At 35.6% G+C, this 22,439-nt stretch overlaps 1 protein-coding gene across 3 annotated transcripts in view; it reads right to left on the reverse strand.

Moving 5' to 3' along the window:
- The window catches only part of LOC136028127 (E3 ubiquitin-protein ligase lubel-like), a 203,273-nt gene that overhangs the window by 179,170 nt on the left and 1,664 nt on the right, over nucleotides 1-22,439 (reverse strand). For all 3 annotated transcript variants that reach the window (XR_010617748.1, XM_065705773.1, XM_065705774.1), the window contains exons 2-3: nucleotides 18,206-18,314; nucleotides 11,672-11,844 (exon numbers count right to left, since the gene is read on the reverse strand). Coding sequence is in view for 2 of the 3 variants with exons in the window: in XM_065705773.1 (XP_065561845.1) it covers nucleotides 11,672-11,844; nucleotides 18,206-18,314 (282 nt within the window). In the remaining variant the exon portion in view is untranslated. The remainder of the gene's footprint in view (nucleotides 1-11,671; nucleotides 11,845-18,205; nucleotides 18,315-22,439) is intronic.

The following is a 22,439-nucleotide window of genomic DNA, read 5'->3' on the forward strand; positions in this document are numbered from 1 at the left end:
GTGGATCAGGTGACGTCATGTTTCTGTGTTGACTGACGTCATGAAATTAGTTGTCGTCATTTTTGCTTTGACGGTGACGTCATTAACGGTATTTAAGACATTTGTTCACGGAAAAATGTTTAATTGTAAAATGACTGAAGAACCTACAATGGCAACAGCCGAGGAAGCTGCTCAAAGAGTTTATGCCAAAAAACTTGCTGCTGATAGAGAAAGTAAGAAAAGAAAGCGTTCCGAGGAATCACAAGAACAGCAAGAAAACAGGCTTGCAGCTGATAGAGAAAGTAAGAAAAGAAAGCGTGCCGGGGAATCACAAGAACAGCAAGAAAACAGGCTTGCGGCTAAAGAACGCAAAACCGCGCAGTTAGATGGAAATCCACCTGGACAGCGAGAGTCAAAACATATCAAAACTGAAAATGATAGCGATGATGATTGGCTTGGGGATTTTGACTTGGATAAGGTCATCAATGTCTACCAGATTTAAGTTAAAAAAACAAAGGTTCGTCGATATGTACTTCATAGTGACGCTGAAAAATAAAGAAGAAAAAGAAAACTGAAAAAGGAAAAAAGGTAAAAAACTAAAAAAAAAACTAAAAAAAAAAACACTCCAAGAGAAATTACAGACCGGGACACAAATGACGACCGAGACAGAGGGAATATAAGTGACGACCGGGAACCTCAAAGAGAAATTACAGACTGGGACACCCGGACACAAATCACGACCGAGACACAGGGAATATAAATGACGACCGGGACACAGGGACACAACTACAACGGGGGCGCCGGGGGCACAGGCGGGATATATAAATGACGACCGGGACACAGGGATTGTTCGAATAGAAATTACAGACCGGGACACCGGGACACAAATGACGACCGGGACACCGGGACACAGGGAATATAAATGACGACCGGGACACTCAAAGAGAAATTACAAACTGGGACACCGGGACACAAATGACGACCGGGACACAGGGAATGTAAATGACGACCGGGCAACAGGGACACATCATTAGAATAATGAGGTATAGATCTGAATACGGATTGTTTTTCCCATGGACAATTATATGTTGCATGTTCAAGAGTCAGTAAACCTGACAATCTATTTATATGCACAGACAATGGGACAGCGAAGAATGTTGTATTGTTAAAAACGTTGTATATGTTAAAAACATATATTTATATCTATCTCTATTCACAGGTGGGACACAGGTACACAACTACAATGGCGCGTAACTAATATGGCGCGTAACGACTTACGCGCGCGGGGGGGGCTTAGGGGGGGGGCGCAAAGCGCCCCACCAACTAGGTGTTGGGGTGGCGCGAAGCACCACCCCAATAGCTAGTATATATATATATATATATATATATATATAAATAAGTTGTGTGTCTGTTGCCATTGTAGGCTCTTCAGTCATTTTACAATTAAATATTTTTCCGTCCACGATCTTCTTACAATTAAGAATTTGTCAGAGAACGATTTTCTTAAATACTTTTAATGACCTCATCGTCATAACGAACATGACGACAACTAACTTCATTACGACATGACGACATGATGACATGACGCAGCTCGAAAGTTGTGTGTCTGTTGCCCTTGCAGGTTCTTCAGTCATTTTACGATTAAATATTTTTTCGTCCACGATCTTCTTACAATTAAAAATTTGTCTTTAAACTATTTTCTTAAATACTTTTAATGACGCCATCGTCATAACAAACATGACGACAACTAGCTTCATGACAACATGACGACATGATAACATGACGTCACTCGACAGACGGACAGACAGACACATCCACAGACAACTTATTTTTATATATAGACTAGCTGTTGGGGTGGCGCTTCGCGCCACCCCAACACCTAGTTGGTGGGGGCGCTTCGCGCCCCCCCAAGCCCCCCCGCGTAAGTCGTTACGCGCCATATTAGTTACGCGCCATTGTATTTGTGTCCCTATGTCCCACCTGTGAATATAGATAGATATATATATATATATATATATATATATATATATATATATATATATATATATATATATATATATATATATATATATATATTATATATATATATTATATATATATATATATATATATATATATATATATATATATATATATATATATATATATATATATATATATATATATATATATATATATATATATATATATATATATATATATATATATATATATATATGTTTTTAACTACGTAAAACTTGCGAATATACAACATTCTTTGCTGTCCCATTGTCTGTGCATATAAATAGATTGTCAGGTTTACCGACTCTTGAACATGCAACATATAATGGTCCATGGGAAAACAATCCGTATTCAGATCTATACCTCATGATTCTAATGATTGCCCTTGAGCTTTGTTGATGGTGATTGCTAATCGACCATTCCCTGAGTCGCCATCGTCATTTATATATCCCCCTGTGCACCCCGGCGTCCCCTTTGTAGTTATGTCCCTGTGTCCCGGTCGTCATTTATATTCCCTGTGTCCCGGTCGTCATTTGTGTCCCGGTGTTCCAGTCTGTGATTTCTCTTTGAGTGTCCCGGGCGTCATTTATATTCCTTGTGTCCCGGTGTCCCGGTCGTCATTTATATCCCCCTGTGCCCCCCGGCGTCCCCATTGTAGTTGTGTCCCTGTGTCCCGGTCGTCATTTATATTCCCTGTGTCCCGGTCGTCATTTGTATCCCGGTGTCCCGGTCTGTATATACATTCGTTTTTTAGTTTTGTTTTTCTCCTTTATTTTTTTCCTTTTTTCTTTTTTTTCTTTTTTAGTTTATTTAGATTTTTAGATTTTTTAGTTTTTTTATTAGTTTTTAGTTTTTTTAAATATTTCGAAATATTTTGACAATAGATTAAAGTAATTGGAAAAAAGAAAAATGGTAAAAACCTAAAAAAAACTAAAAAGAAAAAACTAAAAAAAAATTAAAAATTAAAAAAAGAAAAAAACCTAAAAAGAAAAAACGTAAAAAAATAAAAAAGATAAAAAACTAAAAAAAACTAAAAGAAGCTAAAAAAAGAAAAGACTAAAAAAAAAACTGGGAATTGCACAAATATTTCAATATATTTTGACAATGGATTAAAGTAATTCGAAAACCTTAAAACAGATACCCCAAATTTTGAGGTTTAATATAAATTGTTGGAGCTTTAGCATGCTTGGCACGTAAAGATTTTTCCAAGTGTCAATGTTAGAATGAACATTGACAAATTGAAGGAAACAAATCAATAAAAAGAAGAAACAAAAACAAAGAAAAACTAAAAAAGAAACTGTATCTATATATATAAAAATCTATATATATAAAAATAAGTTGTCTGTCTTTTATGTCTTTTACACTATGTCTGTTACGTCAGATTATATCTTATCTATCTATCTATCTATATATATATATATATATATATATACATATATATATATATATATATATATATATATATATATATATATATATATATATATATATATATATATATACATATATATATATATATATATATATATATATATATATATATATATATATATATATATATATATATATATATATATATATATATATATATATAAATAAGTTGTCTCTGTGTGTGTGTCTGTCGAGTGACGTCATGTTTGTGTGTCGACTGACGTCATGTTTTCGACTGACGAAATTACAGACCGGGACATCGGGACACAAATGACGACCGGGACACCGGCACATAGGGAATATAAATGACGACCGGGACACTCAAAGAGAAAGTGACCGGGACACAAGGAATGTTCGATTAGCAATCACCATCAACAAAGCATCGGGACACAAATGACGACCGGGACACAGGGAGTATAAATGACGACCAGGACATAAGTAAAAAAAACTAAAAAAAAAACTAAAAAAAAGGTAAAAACTACAAAAAAACTAAAAAGAAAAAAAACTAAAAACTAATAATAAAAAAACTAAAAAACTAAAAAAACTAAAAAAGAAAAAAAATAAAAAATGAAAAAAATGAAAAATAAAGGAGAAAAACAAAACTAAAAAAATAAAAATAAAAAAAAACTAAAAAGAAAAAAGAAAAAAAAAACTAAAAAAACTAAAAAAGAAGTAAAAACCAAAAAAGAACTAAAAAGAAAAAAGAGGAAAAATACAAAAATGTATTTCATCATATACCATTTCAAAAACGTATGTATATACAGACCGGGACACCGGGATACAAATGACGACCGGGACACAGGGAATATAAATGACGACCGGGACACAAGGACACAACTACAACGGGGACGCCGGGGGGCACAGGGGGATACATAAATGACAACGGGGACACAGGGAATTTTCTATTAGCAATCACCATCAACAAAGCTCAATAGCAATCATTAGAATCATGAGGTATAACTAAAAAAACTAAAAAAAAAGGTAAAAAACTAAAACCTAAAAAAAAGATACTAGTCTGTATATACAAGCCGGGACAACGGGACACAAATGACGACCGGGACACCGGGACACAAGGAATATAAATGACGCCCGGGACCCTCAAAGAGAAATGACAGACTGGGACACCGGGACACAAATGACGACCGGGACACAGGGAATATAAATGACGACTAAAAAACTAAAAAAAAACTAAAAAGAAAAAACTAAAAAAAACTAAAAAATGAAAAATGTAAAAAAAATAAAAAATAAAAAGGTAAAAAACTAAAAAGAACAAAAACTAAAAAAAGCTAAACAACTAAAAAAAGAAAAAACTAGAAAAACTAGGAATTGCAGAAATATTTCAATGTATTTTGACAAAAGATTAAGGTAATTCGAAAACCTTAAAACAGATACCCAAAATTTTGAGGTTTATCATAAATTGTTGGAGCTTTAGCTTGCTTGGCACGTAAAGATTTTTCCAAGTGTCAATGTTAGAATGAACATTGACAAATTGAAGAAAACAAATCAATAAAAAGAAGAAACTTAAAAAAGAAAAACTAAAAAAGAAAAAAGCTAAGAAAAGAAAAAACTAAAAAAGAAAAAAAAACTGAAATGAAACTGTATCTATATATCTATATAAATGACGACCGGGACACTCAAAGAGAAATTACAGACTGGGAGACCGGGACACAAATGACGACCGGGACACAGGAAATATAATTGACGACCTGGACAAAAGGACACAACTACAATGGGGACGTCGGGGGCACAGGGGGATATATAAATGACGACGGGGACACAGGGAATGGTCGATTAGCAATCACCATCAACAAAGCTCAAGGGCAATCATTAGAATCATGAGGTATAGATCTTAATACGGATTGTTTTCCAATGGACCATTATATGTTGCATGTTCAAGAGTCGGTAAAACTTGAAAATCTATTTATATGCACAGACAATGGGACAGCAAAGAATGTTGTATATTCGCAAGTTTTACGTAGTTAAAAACATATATATATATATATATATATATATATATATATATATATATATATATATATATATATATATATATATATATATATATATATATATATATATAAACTAGCTGTTGGGGTGGCGCTTCGCGCCACCCCAACACCTAGTTGGTGGGGCGCTTCGCGCCCCCCCAAGCCCCCCACGCGCGTAAGTCGTAACGCGTAAGTCGTACGCGCCATATTAGTTACGCGCCATTGTAGCTGTGTCCCTGTGTCCCACCTGTGAATAGATATAGATATAAATATATATTTTTAACTACGTAAAACATGCGAATATACAACATTCTTCGCTGTCCCATTGTCTGTGCATATAAATAGCATTTATATTCCCTCTGTCCCGGTCGTCATTTGTGTCCTGGTGTCCCAGTTTGTATTTTCTCTTTGAGTGTCCCGGTCGTCATTTATATTCCCTGTGTCCCGGTGTCCCGGTCGTCATTTGTGTCCGGGTGTCCCGGTCTGTAATTTCATCAATCGACAAACATGACATCAGTCGACAAACAACTTCATGACGGAATAATGCTCAATCCTCATAATGACGTCAGTCGACAAACATGACGTCAGTCGACACACAAACATGACGTCAGTCGACAGACAGACAAACAACTTATTTTGTATATATATATAGATATATATATATATATATATATATATATATATATATATATATATATATATATATATATATATATATATATATATATATATATAAATATATATATATATATATATATATATATATATATATATATATATATATATATATATATGTTTTTAACTACGTAAAACTTGCGAATATACAACATTCTTTGCTGTCCCATTGTCTGTGCATATAAATAGATTGTCACGTTTAGCGACTCTTGAACATGCAACATATAATGGTCCATGGGAAAACAATCCGTATTCAGATCTATACCTCATGATTCTAATGATTGCCCTTGAGCTTTGTTGATGGTGATTGCTAATCGACCATTACCTTTGTTGCCGTCGTCATTTATATATCCCCCTGTGCCCCCCGGTTTCCCCGTTGTAGTTTTGTCCCTGTGTCCCGGTCGTCATTTATATTCCCTGTGTCCCGATCGTCATTTGCGTCCCGATGTCCCAGTCTTTGATTTCTCTTTGAGTGTCCCGGGCGTCATTTATATTCCTTGAGTCCCGATGTCCAGGTCGTCATTTGTGTCCCGGTGTCCCGGTCTGTATATAAATTCGTTTTTGAATTGCCTTTTTTTTAGTTTTTAGTTTTTTACCTTTTTTTAGTTTTTTTAGTTATACCTCATGATTATAATGATTACCCTATTGCTTTGTTGATGGTGATTGCTAATCGACCATTCCCTATGTCCCCATCCTCATTTATATATCCCCCTGTGCCCCCTGCGTCCCCGTTGTAGTTGTGTCCCTGTGTCCCGGTCGTCATTTATATTCCCTGTGTCCCGGTCGTCATTTTTTTCCCCTTTTTTCTTTTTTTTTCTTTTTTAGTTTTTTTAGTTTTTTAGCTTTTTTAGTTTTTTTTTTTTAGTTTTTAGTTTTTTTTTTCTTTTTATTTTTTTGTAGTTTTTACCTTTTTTTGAGTTTTTTTAGTTTTTTTAAGTTTGTCCTGGTCGTCATTTATACTCCCTGTGTCTCGGTCGTCATTTGTGTACCGGTGCTTTGTTGATGGTGATTGCTAATCAAACATTCCTTGTGTCCCGGTCGCTTTCTCTTTGAGTGTTCCGGTCGTTATTTATATTCCCTATCTGCCGGTGTCCCAGTCGTCATTTGTGTCCCGATGTCCCGGTCTGTAATTTCGTTAGTCAAAAACATGACGTCAGTCAACACACAAACATGTTTGTCTGTGTGGGTTTGTCTGTCGGGTGACGTCATGTTTGTGTGTCGACTGACGTCATGTTTTCGACTGACGAAATTACAGACCGGGACATCGGGACACAAATGACGACCGGGACACCGGCATATAGGGAATATAAATGACGACCAGGATACTGAAAGAGAAAGCGACCGGGACACAATGAATGTTCGATTAGCAACCTACAACGGGGACGCCGGGGGGCTCAGGGGGATATATAAATGACGACTGGGACACAAGGAATGTTCAATTAGCAATCACCATCAACAAAGCTCAAGGGAAATCATTAGAATCATGAGGTATAACTAAAAAAACTAAAAAAAAGGTAAGAAACTAAAAACTAAAAAAAAGACCAATTCAAAAACGAAAGTATATAAAGACCGGGACACCGGGACACAAATGACGACCGGGACACAAGGAATATAAATGACGCCCGGGACACTCAATGAGAAATCACAGACTGGGACACAAATAACGACCGGGACACAGGGACACAACTCCAACGGGGACGCCGGGGGGCACAGGGGGATATATAAATTACGACGGCGACACAGGGAATGGTCGATCAGCAATCACCATCAACAAAGCTCAAGGGCGATCATTAGAATCATGAGGTATAGATCTGAATACGGATTGTTTTCCCATGGACCATTATAAAAAAGAAAAAAGCTAAGAAAAGAAAAAACTAAAAAAGAAAAAAAACTGAAACGAAACTGTATCTATATGTCTATATAAATGACGACCGGGACACTCAAAGAGAAATTACAGACTGGGAGACCGGGACACAAATGACGACCGTGACACAGGAAATATAAATGACGACCTGGACAAAAGGACACAACTACAACGGGGACGTCGGGGGCACAGGGGGATATATAAATGACGACGGGGACACAGAGAATGTTCGATTAGCAATCACCATCAACAAAGCTCAAGCGCAATTATTAGAATCATAAGGTATAACTAAAATAAACTAAAAAAAAGGTAAAAAACTAAAAAAAAAAGACCGATTCAAAAACGAATGTATTTACAGACCGGGACACCGGGACACAATTGACGACCGGGACACAGGGACACAGGGAATATAAATGACGACCGGGACACTCAAAGAGAAATTACAGACTGGGACACCGGGACACATATGACGACCGGGACACAGGGAATATAAATGGCAACCGGGACACAGGGACAAAACTATAACGGGGACGCCGGGGGGCACAGGGGAATATATAAACGACGACGGCGACACGGGGAATGTTCGTTTAGCAATCACCATCAACAAAGCTCAAGGGCAATCATTATAATCATGAGGTATAGATCTGAAAACGGATTGTCTTTCCCATGGACAATTATAAGTTGCATGTTCAAGAGTCGGTAAACCTGACAATCTATTTATATGCACAGACAATGGGACAGCGAAGAATGTTGTGTATTCGCAAGTTTTACGTAGTTAAAAACATATATATATATATATATATATATATATATATATATATATATATATATATGTATATATATATATATATATATATATATATATATATATATATATATATATATATATATATATATATATATATATATATTCACAGGTGGGACACAGAGACACAACTACAATGGCGCGTAACTAAGATGGCACGTAACGACTTACACGCGCGGGGGGGCTTGGGGGGGGACGCGAAGCGCCCCCACCAACTAGGTGTTGGGGTGGCGCCACCCCAACAGCTAGTATATATATATATATATATATATATATATATATATATATTGTGATTCAGGGGTCATTCTTAATGAATTAGGACAAAATTTAATGTTTAGTGTAAAGAGCGAGGTACTGACGAGGGGGTGAACCCGTCATATATGTAATAAAAACATGAGATTACAAAAATGCGTTACGTAAGCTAATTTATAAGTTACATTTATCTTTTACTAATAAAAACATTCGTAAAAATTAAAAGTTGTAGTTGCCTTTTTAAGAAACCAAAAAATCGCATTTGTTTTTACTAAAAAAGGTAAAAACTACAAGAAAAAAAGCAAAAAGAAAAATACTAAAAAAGCTAAAAAAAAAAAGGTGAAAATGAAAAAAAAACTAAAAAAAAAAAATTTATTTCATCATATATCAATTCAAAAACGAATGTATATACAGACCGGGACACAGGGAATAAAATATATATATAAAAATAAGTTGTTTGTTTGTGTATGTCTGTTGACTGACGTCATGTTTGTGTGTCGACTGACGTCATGTTTGTCGACTGACGTCATTATAAGGAAGAGAAATTACAGACTGGGACACAGGGACACTAATGACGACCGGGACACAGGGAATATAAATGACGACCGGGACACAGGGACACAACTACAACGGGGGAGCAATGTTTAAACTTAAAAAGAAACAGAAATTATTACGTATATGAGGAGGTCCTTCCCCTAGTCAATACCATGCTCTTTACGCTAAATTTCGCATTTTTTTTCAATTCTTTAAGAATAACCCCTGAATCACAAAGGTCATTTAATTAGAATAAATAGCTCTTTTGATAGTACTAAAATAAAGACCTTTAGTGTAAAGAGCGAGGTATTGACAAGGGGGCAAACCCCCTTATGTGCATAATAGTTACTATTCGTTTTAAGTTGTAATGTTGATGCTTAATTTCAGTTGAAACAATTTTTTTTCTGATCGTTTTTTGAATGATGCTCGGAAATCTGGTGCCCCTTTCATGGAAAAGACTTTCCCCCATGAAAAATTCCTCTACTGAAAGATCGTCAAATATGACCCCCTCTCCCGACCACCCACCCCCACAAGGAAATTCCCCTTGAAAACGTGTGTATACTTCCCAATAACCAATACTATATATAAACAATGGACAAAGTTCGTAGCTTGCAGCCCTTTCCAAGGGGACTGTGGGGGATTAAATCATCCTCAAAGACGTAGTTATTAGATTTTTTGACTATGCTGAACAGAATAGACATCTCAAAATTTTGATCAGTTGACTTAGGGAAAAATGAGCACGGAAGGGGGCCTAGCTGCTCTCCAATTTTTGGTTCCTTAAAGGAGCACTAGAACTTTTAATTTCCGTTTGAATGAGCTCTCTCGCGATACTCTAAGACAGGTGTGTCGACGATCACCCCTGGGGGGGGGGGAAGGAGCTTAAAAACAAATAAACACGCATCCGTGATCTTTCTTCTGGCAAAAATACAAAATTGAACATTTTCGCAGATAGGAGCTTGAAACCTCCACAATACGATTCTGTGATACGCTGAATCTGATGGTGTGGCTTTCATTAAGAATCTGTGACTTTTGAGGGTTGTTTCCCTTTTTATTCGAAAATAAGGGAAAATCATTACTATTGAGCCGAGGCCGCTCCTTACAGACAGTTCGTTATCACGAACTGTTTGATGAGTAACAGGTGTGTATTTGCAATTTTTTAATTCCATTAAAAAACTTCTGGCACTCAAATGTTGTCAGAATGAAGAATTTGTGAGAGACAAAACTTGTACTTTTTCCAAGAGAAGATTTGTAAGTCAACCAAATAAAAAGTTTGGCTCTAGATAAGATATTCGAGTTAATAAAAAAAAATGCCCTAATGTCGCTCCCCATGATTAAAATTTACCAAAAACAATAAATCAATCTTCAAAAAATAATAGTAATCGTAAGTTCAGAGATAATTAAGATAAATACTACTTAAGGGACCAGGATGTACACGCAATTATACCCAAATTGGATTATTCGATTCAATTTTATATATATATATATATATATATATATATATATATATATATATATATATATATATATATATATATATATATATATATATATATATATATATATATATATATATATATATATATATATATATATATATACGAAAAAAAAGTTGTAAGTTACAACAAAAAAGCAGTCTATCCTTATCAAAAATAGACTAACAAAAAAACACAAACAACTAGGACAGTTAGAAGCTGTTATTTTTGGACAATTTTTGATGCTTCACAGGAGGAACCACAGCTAGACTCAAACAACACTTGGAGACAACCAACCTGCTCCGATATTAGCGTGTGATTCAGCTATGTGTTCTGTACTTCAGTTTCCCCTCCCCCTTGATTTTCTAACAACATTGCTAGAGTTTAACAGAATTTACAGGCACTTAAACTGCTCCTAAATTAGATTGTGATTCAGTTATGTGTTTCATACTTTATTCCCCCCCCCTTGATTTCGTAAATTACCTCTTAGGGTATTAGGGGGGAAAATCATCCACCACTAGACTTTGAAAATGCCCTTTTTAAAATTAAGCTCCTCCCTATATATTTTGACAATAGGAGCCCCTGCCCTTGAGGTATAGAACGAGTCCAAAATGTAAAAACACAAAGCAAACTTAGATTAAAGTTACTTGGTTGGTGGAAATGTCAATACCTTACGTAAATGGCTCTGCCGCTTTGGATGTCTATGATACATATCATCACATGAAAGGCAGAACAGCTGGCTGTTGCATTTATCACAACGCACAATAGGCTTGGAAGAACCACAGAGGTCGCAATGCATCTCATGACCTTTGATTGAGGCTTCTGGGTCGTTCAACTTGGTCTCTATAAGATATTCATGTAGGTTATATAACGGTACTAGAACAGAATAAAAATAACACACGGAAATGAATAAATACATCTAAACAAAGGCTTTGCTTCATAATGAATTCATTGTAATGAACAAATTACCAATAATGTGCAGATTTCTTAATGTTCCATGTTTTACTTGCAATAAATAGGGTATTTGGCTACTGATAGATTCGCGGTGACACTAAAACTTATTTTATTCAGTTAGGCAAGTATGCAAGGAGGAGGGGGGCTAAGCATGTACCCTCCTCCTCTAGGGAATCTTGGATTGTTTAAGATTCTCCCCATAGTTTTCTATATTGTTCATACAATTTGCTAGTTTTTTCCTTTCTTTTGTCAAATCCGCACCTATCCTCTCAATAAATATCTGTTTATGCGCCTCTATCCAGTTCAATCATCTTTCAAACGGATAACCATGAGAATGTAACAAACAAATTTCAAGAATCATTCAGAATCAACTAGCAAATTAAAATTCCCAGACTAACAATTCGAATTCGAAGCAGTAACACGTGCTTTGTTAAGACGAACAAGTATAATATAAGAAATACAAAGAAAAAACATTGAAAGCAGTGGTACAATATGGGATTTGAGTTTCCAGCATAATCCAACATATCTCACCCCTTGCCATGCTTTACATTAAATCATTTAACTTAATCACATATATTTTCTCCTACGTCGGCTGGTATAAAAGGTGACAACGGTGCAGCCCCACGACAACCTCTGATGAACTTACGGCCACAGGTCTTCCAAAGACGTTGCGCAAGTACAGCATCCTTCTTGAGGCAACGGCAAAATGTTACTTTCTGCTGTCCAATCTCCTCTAACATAACTGGAGACCAAGAACCAGAAGTCAGGAGAGGCTTGCCATCGCCCATTCCGGTCATGTGGCCCCAAAACTGCTATCTACTAGTCAGGATCTCCAGAACAATCAATCGTTGCTCAACGCTTTTCCTGCATAAAGGTGTCCGTAATTATATCAAACCAGTGCACTCCAATAATGCACCAGTGGCAGTTATTTTCGAAACCTTATATTCACTTCTCAAGGTATTATGTAAGCAGCCACGCTTCAAATCCGTGCATCACTACAGGGAGGACCTTACTATTTATAAGTTTTTCCAGACTTTACATAGTTTGGTAAAAGCATTGCCTGCACAAGCACCAAGTGTAAGAAATTCACGCTCAAGGCTTCTGCCAGAATTAATGAGGATCCCGAGGTACTTAAATTCTGTAACTTCTTCAAGCTCATCGTAGCCAACATTCAGTGGCCAGTCTGGCATTGTATTTAAGTTGTTGCAGATGACTTTTGTCTTTGGGATACTGATAGAAAATACAACTCGTGCGATTGTGTTTGAAAGTTCTATGATGTTCCACAGTAAATCTTTTCTTAGATGAGAAAAGAGCGCAATGTCATCAATAAAATCACTGTCAGAGACAGGGTGGCTGAATTCAACTGAATCCCTCCAGCAATATGTCCAAAGTATGTAGTCGATTAGAATCCGTGAAGGTTACAGGAGAGAGGAAACTACCGTGTCGTGCTTCGGAATAGAATGAAGCCATTGCGTCATTTCTCCATCATCAGTTCAGACATCATCTTTTTGGTCATTATATAAAGCCACATTAATACTAATCTGCCCAGGAGGCCATAGTGTCCCAGTTTTCTCCATAGCGGCTCCCTATGGCTAGAACCAAAGGCTTTAAGGACTCAATTAATGCTATTAATCTTTGTGTCTGTGATTCATTCGATTCCTCAATCAGTATTTTAAACTAATAATCAGATCCACACTGCCAAAAACTAATAGTCATTAGCCTGGCCAAAAACCCCGGTTCAGCGTTGATATCCAGTTCAAAGAGTGTGAATCTGAACGAAGGCTCTATGGGATTTACAGGGAGAGAAAAATTCAGTTATTCATTGAAATAATTTTTCAATCTGTAATCAATGTCTAAGAAGTAGTTCACCAGTCTTATTTCCAATAGCACATGCTGGGTTACAAATGTCGACAGTGATTTTCTTTGTGATACATTAAACTGTTTTACTATCGCTTTAATTGGCAGCTTCCTGAGCTTCGACTGTCTTTGTCATAGGCATTGCAAGAGCGCTTCCTAAGTAAAGAGCAAAGTGAATACTTTGTATTGTTTTTTTCCTGACCAAGGCACTTTGTATAGAAGGAGATGTCATAAAAACTTCGAAAGGAGCTCATTGGATTGGAAATTGAAAGTTCTAGGGCCCCTATTAAGAGTGCATCCAGCCCCCCCCCCCCAAGCCCATCATTTCCCCAAACACATCCTATCGAAATTTTGATGCATCCATTTTGTTTATCATGGTTGAAAATTTCAGTAATTATGTCTTTGGAAACGTCACACCCCTATAGCCCTCAGGGGAAGCCTTATAAGTTATAAGCAATGCAAGTTGCCAATTGTTAACATCTAAGATTTGTATGGTAGGAGTGTTCATATAAAATTCGGAGGGGGCTTAATCGATTGAAAACCAGAAGTTGTAGTACCCTTTCTAAGAGTCAAAATTGATCAGAGGGCAACAAGCCCCCCGGTCTCTTTTCCCCAAATAAATCGAAGTGAAATTTTTAGAAAGCTGTTTCCTTCAAATTAGTCCAAAGAGCGTTTAACAATACCTCCGGGTTAAATACAGCCCCTAGGTCCTGGAGGCAAGAGTTGTAAGTTGTGCCCCGAAGGGACATCAGGTTTTTACAGAAGGGGTGGTCATATAAATTTTGAGGAGGCTCATTTGATTGGAAATTTAAAGTTTCCATTCCCTCTTTAAGAATCAAAATTGACCAATGGGCAACTAGCCCCACCCCCGCGCTATGTTTTCCCTAAATACATCCGATCAAATTTATAGATAGCCATTCTGTTCAAAATAATCAAAAGATCATATAACAATGGCCCAGGATTGACACACACCCCTACCCCAGAGCCTGGGGGCAAAATGTTACGAAGGAAGGATCGTCGTATGACCTTTAGAAGGGACTAATTCGATTGAAAATCGTTTGAACCGCATAAAGATGTAACTTCTGTACCAAGACGAAACTTCCGGGGCATCATGAGGGGGATGTTAAACTGACCAAAAGGCAACCTGTACATGCTACTACTGCTAATACTGCTGCTACTACTGTTGGTACCACTACTAATAAAATCCAATTGCAGCCATTATTGCTGCTACTACTACCTCTAATACTATGATACTATTACTATTAAGGCTATGCGTATGAAGATGAAAATTTGAGAGAATATTAAGGTGAAGTTTGAACTAAATCAAAACATGTTATGTGTGTGCAGATTATCAAAAGAGCGTATCTCAAAAATGGATTTGTGTATTAAGTTTAAATTTCCAGAGAATGCTTGAAGGGGGAAATCAATTTTCCACAGGCAGTATGTGTATACCACTACTAATATTACCACCACTGCTACTTTTACTACTGCTACTACTACTTCTACTACTCTATTACTTCTAAACTATTACTTCTAAACTACTATTTCTATTGCAACTACTAGTAAGGCTAAGAATATTAAGATGAAAAGGGCGTAAAAAGGGGTCAAAAAGGCAAATCAGCAGTATTTCTGGGACAGCTTACCGTATCAAGATGAAACTTCCGCGGTATCATGAGGTGGATATTCAACTGACCTAAAGGCAACATGCTACTACTGCTATTAATTCTGCTGCCACTACTATTACTAATAAAACACAACTACTGCTACTATTTATCCTATTACTATCATTACTCATATGATACTAATACTATTAAAGTTAGGGGTATGAAGGTGAAAATATTGAGAGGAAATTTGCACTAAATCAAAAACACACTGCAGAACTAAATCTGCATCTGTGTGGAGATTGTCAAAAGGGCGTATTTCAACACTGATTCAGGTATTAAGTTGTAACTTTCACAGAATGCTTAAAGGGGAAGACTAATTGACCAAAGGCAAGATATGCCTGCTACTACTAATATTACTGCCACTGCTACTTTTACTATTGCTACTGCTACTAAAACTACTACTCCAACTACCTATTCTGTTGCAACTACTGGTAAGGAAGAATATTAACATGAAAATGTCAGGAAATGTTGTGAGGAAGTTGAAAAATCAAAATTATGAATATAGATTTTATCAAAAAAGCATATCGGCAATGTCATAGTAACGGCTAACTGTATTAAGTTGAAACTTCCAGTGCTTCATGATGGGATGTCCAACTAACCAAAAGGCAATGTGTTAATGCTGCGGCTGCTATTAGTACTATTGCTATTATTATTAATACTTCTACTAGTCCTACATCTAGTACTACTAGTACTACAACTAATACTACTACTGTGACTACTATTACAACTATCCCTAAGGATAGGAAGGGGAAATTTCTACAGAATATTGAAGGGGGCAGTTAAATTGAATCACGGCACGCTATCTGTATGCAAGCTTTCAAAAGGGCATATCAGCAATAGCTTGTTCTGAGGGATGTTAAACTAACGAAAAGACAATATTTAAATCCTAATATTACTGTCATTTACTACCACCACTACTACTACTACTGCTACCTCTACTAATCAAAAGTACTATGTGCATAGCACCATATATTCCTTGAAAGCTAAGCTGAAGCTTTCAAGGAATACTTAGGCAGATATTGAACTAAATCAAAACGAACTATGAGCATGTAGATTGTCAAAAAGGTGACAAAGCAATATCTCAAGAACAGCCTACATTATTAAGTTGGACCTTTTCGGGGTAAGTTGTGGAAGATTTTGAACTAACAGAAAGGCACTTTGTTTATGCTATTAATATTGCTACTACGGTAGCTGTAATTAATGACACTAGTATTAAGGGTAATAAGGTGAAACTTTTAGGCAATGTTTAGGGGAGTTTCAATTAAACAATAAAACTTAATGCATCTAGGTTTCAAAAGGGTATATAAGTAATATCATACGCAGCACAGCGCTATCATAGACAACAATATTATAGAAAATTTTAAAGGATCTCATTCGATTCAAAATTAAGTTATTGCGCAGTTTTTAAAAGTAAAAAGTGAATGGAGAGCCAGCAGCTTTCTTCCAAACCATATCAATTCTCCAAACATATCACACTAAAATTTTGAGACTACTAAGTTCAGAAAAGTTAAAAGGTCCGGTAGCTGTATCTCCGCGGATATTGGGCATGTCAATCCCCCACAGTTACACATTTTGCCTATTATGCTTTAAAATTAAATGTTGCTTTAAAACTAAATCAAAAGACACAGTGTGTATCCTGGTTGCCAATAAGACGTCTCAGCAATTTATCTAAGAAAGACCAAGGGTATTAATTTGAAAATTTCACGGCTACTACTATTACTACTTCTGCTCTTACAATTAAACTAAATCAAAAGAGTCTAAGTGTATCCAGGTTCTCAAAGAGCTTAGATACAATGTTTTAGGAGATGTATTAGGTTTTATTTTTCAGGTCAACTTTAGCAAGTATAGAACTAAATTAAATAAAACTCTGTGTGTCAGATATTTTAAAAAGGCGTATGTTGTCGAAAAATCTTGAAAAAAATCTCTCTAAAATACGAATAGCAAGCCATACTAAAGACTGTTATTGAAAAAAAAACGAAAAGATTTAAAATATTCTTTTCTTATTCCTTAAGAAACACTATGTAAAAAAAGAGAAATGAATTTTAAAATAAATGAAACTCAAAACGAACAGAAAATTAATAAATTACCGAATCAAACTCAAAATGAGCAGAAATTAAGACGAATAGACTGATCTACTCGTCCTTCTGAAGAGCAGAATATAATTTGCACTTTACTAGAATAAAAGACAAATGAATGTTGATTGACAGTTTAATACATATACTGATATTTATTCCTTAAAGTCTTGCTAATTTTCGATTTATTAAGTTAAAAAAATGAAAATATTTAAAATGTGTAAAATTTTCAGTAATATTGCTGCCAACGCACTTTTATGCACTTCTACATGCTGTAAAATTTGCGGTTCTTTGGAATTAGTCCCTCTCGAAATACCAGACATCCTATGGTGTTAATTCGGACCCAAGCCGTCCCATCCCCCAATATATCACTATTTTTAGGATTTTTCATTAAATTTGTTATGATTTCAGTTTAAATCGCCTACTTTAAGTGTGTAATTTTTGAAGATGTGGTATTTTCTTCTCATTCCCCCTCCTCTTACAACTTCAAAAACAAACTCCACCGTATGGGCATGATTTACGGACAACAATAACCAAGTAGAAAAGGTGAGAGAGAGAGAGAGAGAGAGAGAGAGAGAGAGAGAGAGAGAGAAAGAGAAAGAGAGAGAGAGAGAGAGACCAATATCTAAAAAACAAACTTTTTGAAGGGAGCATTACCTGACTTGGCAGCTAAACATCGTCGGAAAAGATCGATATCTTCGTAGTCACCCTCCCTTGGAGGACTCGATTTCGGAAGCGGAGGGGGATCGTATTTGCCGTGAAATTCCTACAAAAACACTTCGTATATTATTTACCATAAAAAATATTTTGATTATTCAAAATAATGACCATGGTAAGTAAAAGGTAGTAACAAATCTTTTTTTTTACCTTACCAAGAAAGCAAATGCTAAAAAAAAATTAAACATATCAGGTAAAAAAAACAAGTTTTTTGGGGAATTGGAGTTGAAAAAAAAAGAAAATGATTAAAAAAGTGACAGCCATATTTGTTTAGACTAAAATTTCAAGAATCAGTATTAAACGAAAAAAAATTGTAGAAAAGGAAAAAATTAAAGTTTCTTTGGATTTAGCAGGAAGAAATCACCACGCTGCGCTGACATGGCAAGATAAAAGGTAATGCCGAGATTAAAAAAATTCAGTACTCTTTTCCATCCCCGAAAGATAAAGGGTTGAATGGGACCACGGAAATGCATGAGCAGGACCCCAGTTTTTACTTCCTATCAAGGAAGTAAAAAATCCTTAACGTGCTTGGGCAAATTTTATGACGAAGACAACTGAGAGATTTCTTCCCATGAAGCAAACTTCTGACTTAGGGTATAAAGTTGAAACGTCAGGGTATGTTGAGGGAGATATTGAAATAAGCAACAGGCACAGCTAAGATACCAACTACTACTTCCAACCAAGTTTGGCTGAGATCCAATTATCTTTTCTACTAGGTTTTTTAGTCTTACTTTGCAAATTTCAAAGCACCTTGTCTTCTCCGGTTCAACATCCTTATATTGGGAAACAGTTTTGAACTTGCATTTCTTGCAGTTGCCTTGTTAAAGACCACTAATCACAAACAAATTCAAGTTGCTCCACAGCAAAATAAGTCTAGGTTGAGTTTAGATGTACCTAGATAAAATCAAGCTATTCCGATCTAGTCCATTCGGGAAATAACTTTTCTAATAAGTTGTTGATGTTACTTTTCTAATAAGTTGTTGATGTTACTTTTCTAATAAGTTGTTGATGTTTCATTGTTGTCCTATAATCCAAATATGTAAGGACTGTTATAGGTTGTCATTTAAAGTTGCCCTCATAAGCCCCAGTAAAGAATTTCCTGGCGCTAATTAGAGCTCTAAATGCCAAACATTCCTCCTTACTAGAGCAAAATATATATACTATATATATATATACATATGTATATATATATATATATATATATATATATATATATATATATATATATATATATATATATATATAATACATAATGTAACATAGATTTATATATATTATTTATATATTATCGTGAATGTCCGAAATCTTGTTAATATCGACAGTCACCGGTGAACGTCTGAAATTCCTTTTTCTCTGCTTGTGTTCAATTAGTTTTGCGAGTTAGCTTTTTCAGTCTTACTCAAGCTATTATGGTAAAAGTTGAAGTTAGGTTAGATCATGTTAGTTTAGGTTATACTTGGTTTAATTTGGTTATAAATGTCAGGAATGGGTTGAAAACCTAAGCTAACATAACTTAACCTGTCATCATCAAACCTTGCATTGAATTAAAAGTTGAACGGCAACGCTGACTAAATCCAATAAGAAAAAAAGTATTTCGGACATTCACCGATGAATGTCGACATTCACGAATGTCGAACATACTCGGTAACATATATAAAATATAGAAATTTATTTTTCATCTTGAATTTCAACGATAGTTCTAAAGGGTCGCCTTTTTTCTATATATTTTGCATAAGCAAATGAATGGAACACCTTGTATAAGCACCGTTGCAAAGGTGGCACCCCTTTAAATTATGTAACCGGAGTAAAGAGGGGCTGTGCCTCCCAACTGATAGTGAGATCGGACAATATCAAATTGCAAACAATATTGTTATGAGTTTGATTTGTTAGAACGATTAATTAACTCACTATTGGATTGTGAAACTCAATTTTTCCGCTGTGTTTCAAGCCCCGTGTTGGTTTTTTCTAAGATTTGGATGTTTAAAACTTTTAATTAAGGCATTTTACATTTTTTTTCTATTCCGCCTCTATTTCTACTTGTTACCTTGAATATTTAACCTTTTACAGAAAATTGTTCATCACAAATTTCAAAGATGCAGGCTAAAGGGGCTGTGTGAATCTTTCACAGGCTGCAACATGAAACATAAAAAATACTCCAACCTTTAAAATATAACTTAAAATGATACAAAACGAAAAAATAGCCTTCGATAAATTGACAGTTTAAACAAAATTTTACATTCTGGATACCCATTTTGTCTTTTGATTTAGTTTTACATCCCCCTTGACTTTCCCTGGAAGTTTCAGCCTAATATCCTATTCTGTAACTGAGATACTATATCAATGTACCATTTTGACAACCGGGATACACTTAAATTTTGCTGATTCAGATTAATAGTTATAGTAGTAGTACTTGCGGCAGTAAGAGTACCAGTAGTCGTAGTAGTAGCAGTCGTGGTAGTTAGCGCTAACAGTACTTGCAGTCGTATTTGCAAGTAGTTACGGTCACAGTTGTAATTGCGGGTAGACGCAGCTTTAAGTAGTTGCAGTCACAGCTAGCCTGAGCAGTCACAGCTACATTCACAAGTAGTTACAGTGGCAACCATGAGTAGCCGGAGTCACAGTCACATGTATCTGCAGTCGCATGCATTTGCAGTCGCAGTCACAAGTGGTTTCTGTCAAAAGTAGTCAAAGTCAGAGCTTCAGATGTCGTAAGTCACGAGTGGTCGTAGTCGCAAGCAGCCAATATCTTAATCGTAAGCAATCACAGTCAAAGTCGCAAGGAGTCACAGTCAAAAGTTGTCATAAATATCAAGTATTCGCAGTCACAAGTAGCCAGAAGGCAGTAATAGTAGTAGTATCGCTTAAGGTTAAATGCACATAGTGTTTTTGGTTAGTTAAGCACCTTATCAACATACCCTGCAAGTTTCAACTTGATACTCCAAGCCGTTCCTAAGATATTGCTGATAAACACTTTTGACAACATGTTGAATATTTAGTTCAACATCCCCGTCAGTATTCCCTGAAATTTTTACCTTTGTAATCTTAGTCTTAGTAGTACTAGCATCAGTAGCAGAAGTAGTAGCAGTAGTAGTAGTATGCAAATAGTGCCTTTCAGTTAGTTCAACATCCCTCCCTCAACATGCTCAGCAAGAATCAATTTAATACTCTAAGTAATTCATTGGATATTGTAGACACACCCACTTGACAGCCTGCTTGAACGTAGTGTGTTTTGATTTAGTTCAAAATCCTTTGCAACTTTCTTAAAAGTTTCACCTTAATATCCTTAGCCTTAAAATTAGTAGTGGCAGCAGTATTAGTAGTAATATGCACATAGTATGTTTAATCTGGTCAAACATACTTCTCAACATGCTCTAAAAGTTTCAGCTTTATCCCATAAGTCGTTCCTACGATGTTGCTGATAAGCCTTATTGACAATGTACATGTACAAATTGTGTCTTTATTTAAATCAACACCCTCCTCAACATTCTCTGAAATTTTCAGTGGTACTAGTAATATTAAGTACATAGTGCCTTTATGTTTGTTCAATATCCCCCTCAACATATCCTGAAAGTTTCAACTTAATACTATAAGTTCTTTCTAAAAAATTCCTGATACGCCCCTTTGACAACTAGCAAACACACGATGGGTATTGATGCAGTTAAACATCCTCCTCAATATTCTCAGAAAGATTGGTCAGATTTCTTTGGAGAGAACTAAAGTTGAGTAATCTAAAGTTTGTAATTTCGACAGACTAGATTGTCATTTGCAATTTAATGGAAAGAATATGCGTTTCGATACATAAGAACAGCAGGGACATATGTTAAAATACAATTAAAGTATACAGGAAAAAAGAACAATTTCTTAGAATAAATAAATTTGACATCAAAATTTATTTTTGTTATTTTAAAAGTGCAACGCTTGTCACTATTTCTCCCATTCATTCTAGTTAATTCAAAAGTACAGAAGATTTAAAACTAAAGCCAAAAGAATAGAGTAAAACTAAATGGAGAGACAAATGGATTGAAAATCTATATGCTTACTGGTCTACATAAGGGCTGAGGCTATCCTTGCTCTGTCCTTGTGGTCACCTTAAATCAAATAAAAGATCTAAAGCCGAACTGGCCAGTCATGACAAAAAATTTGAAAATTTTTGAAGGTATCTGCAAATTGTAAA

The sequence above is a fragment of the Artemia franciscana genome, chromosome 6 (assembly GCF_032884065.1).
Source record: "Artemia franciscana chromosome 6, ASM3288406v1, whole genome shotgun sequence".
NCBI classification, from domain to species: domain Eukaryota; kingdom Metazoa; phylum Arthropoda; class Branchiopoda; order Anostraca; family Artemiidae; genus Artemia; species Artemia franciscana.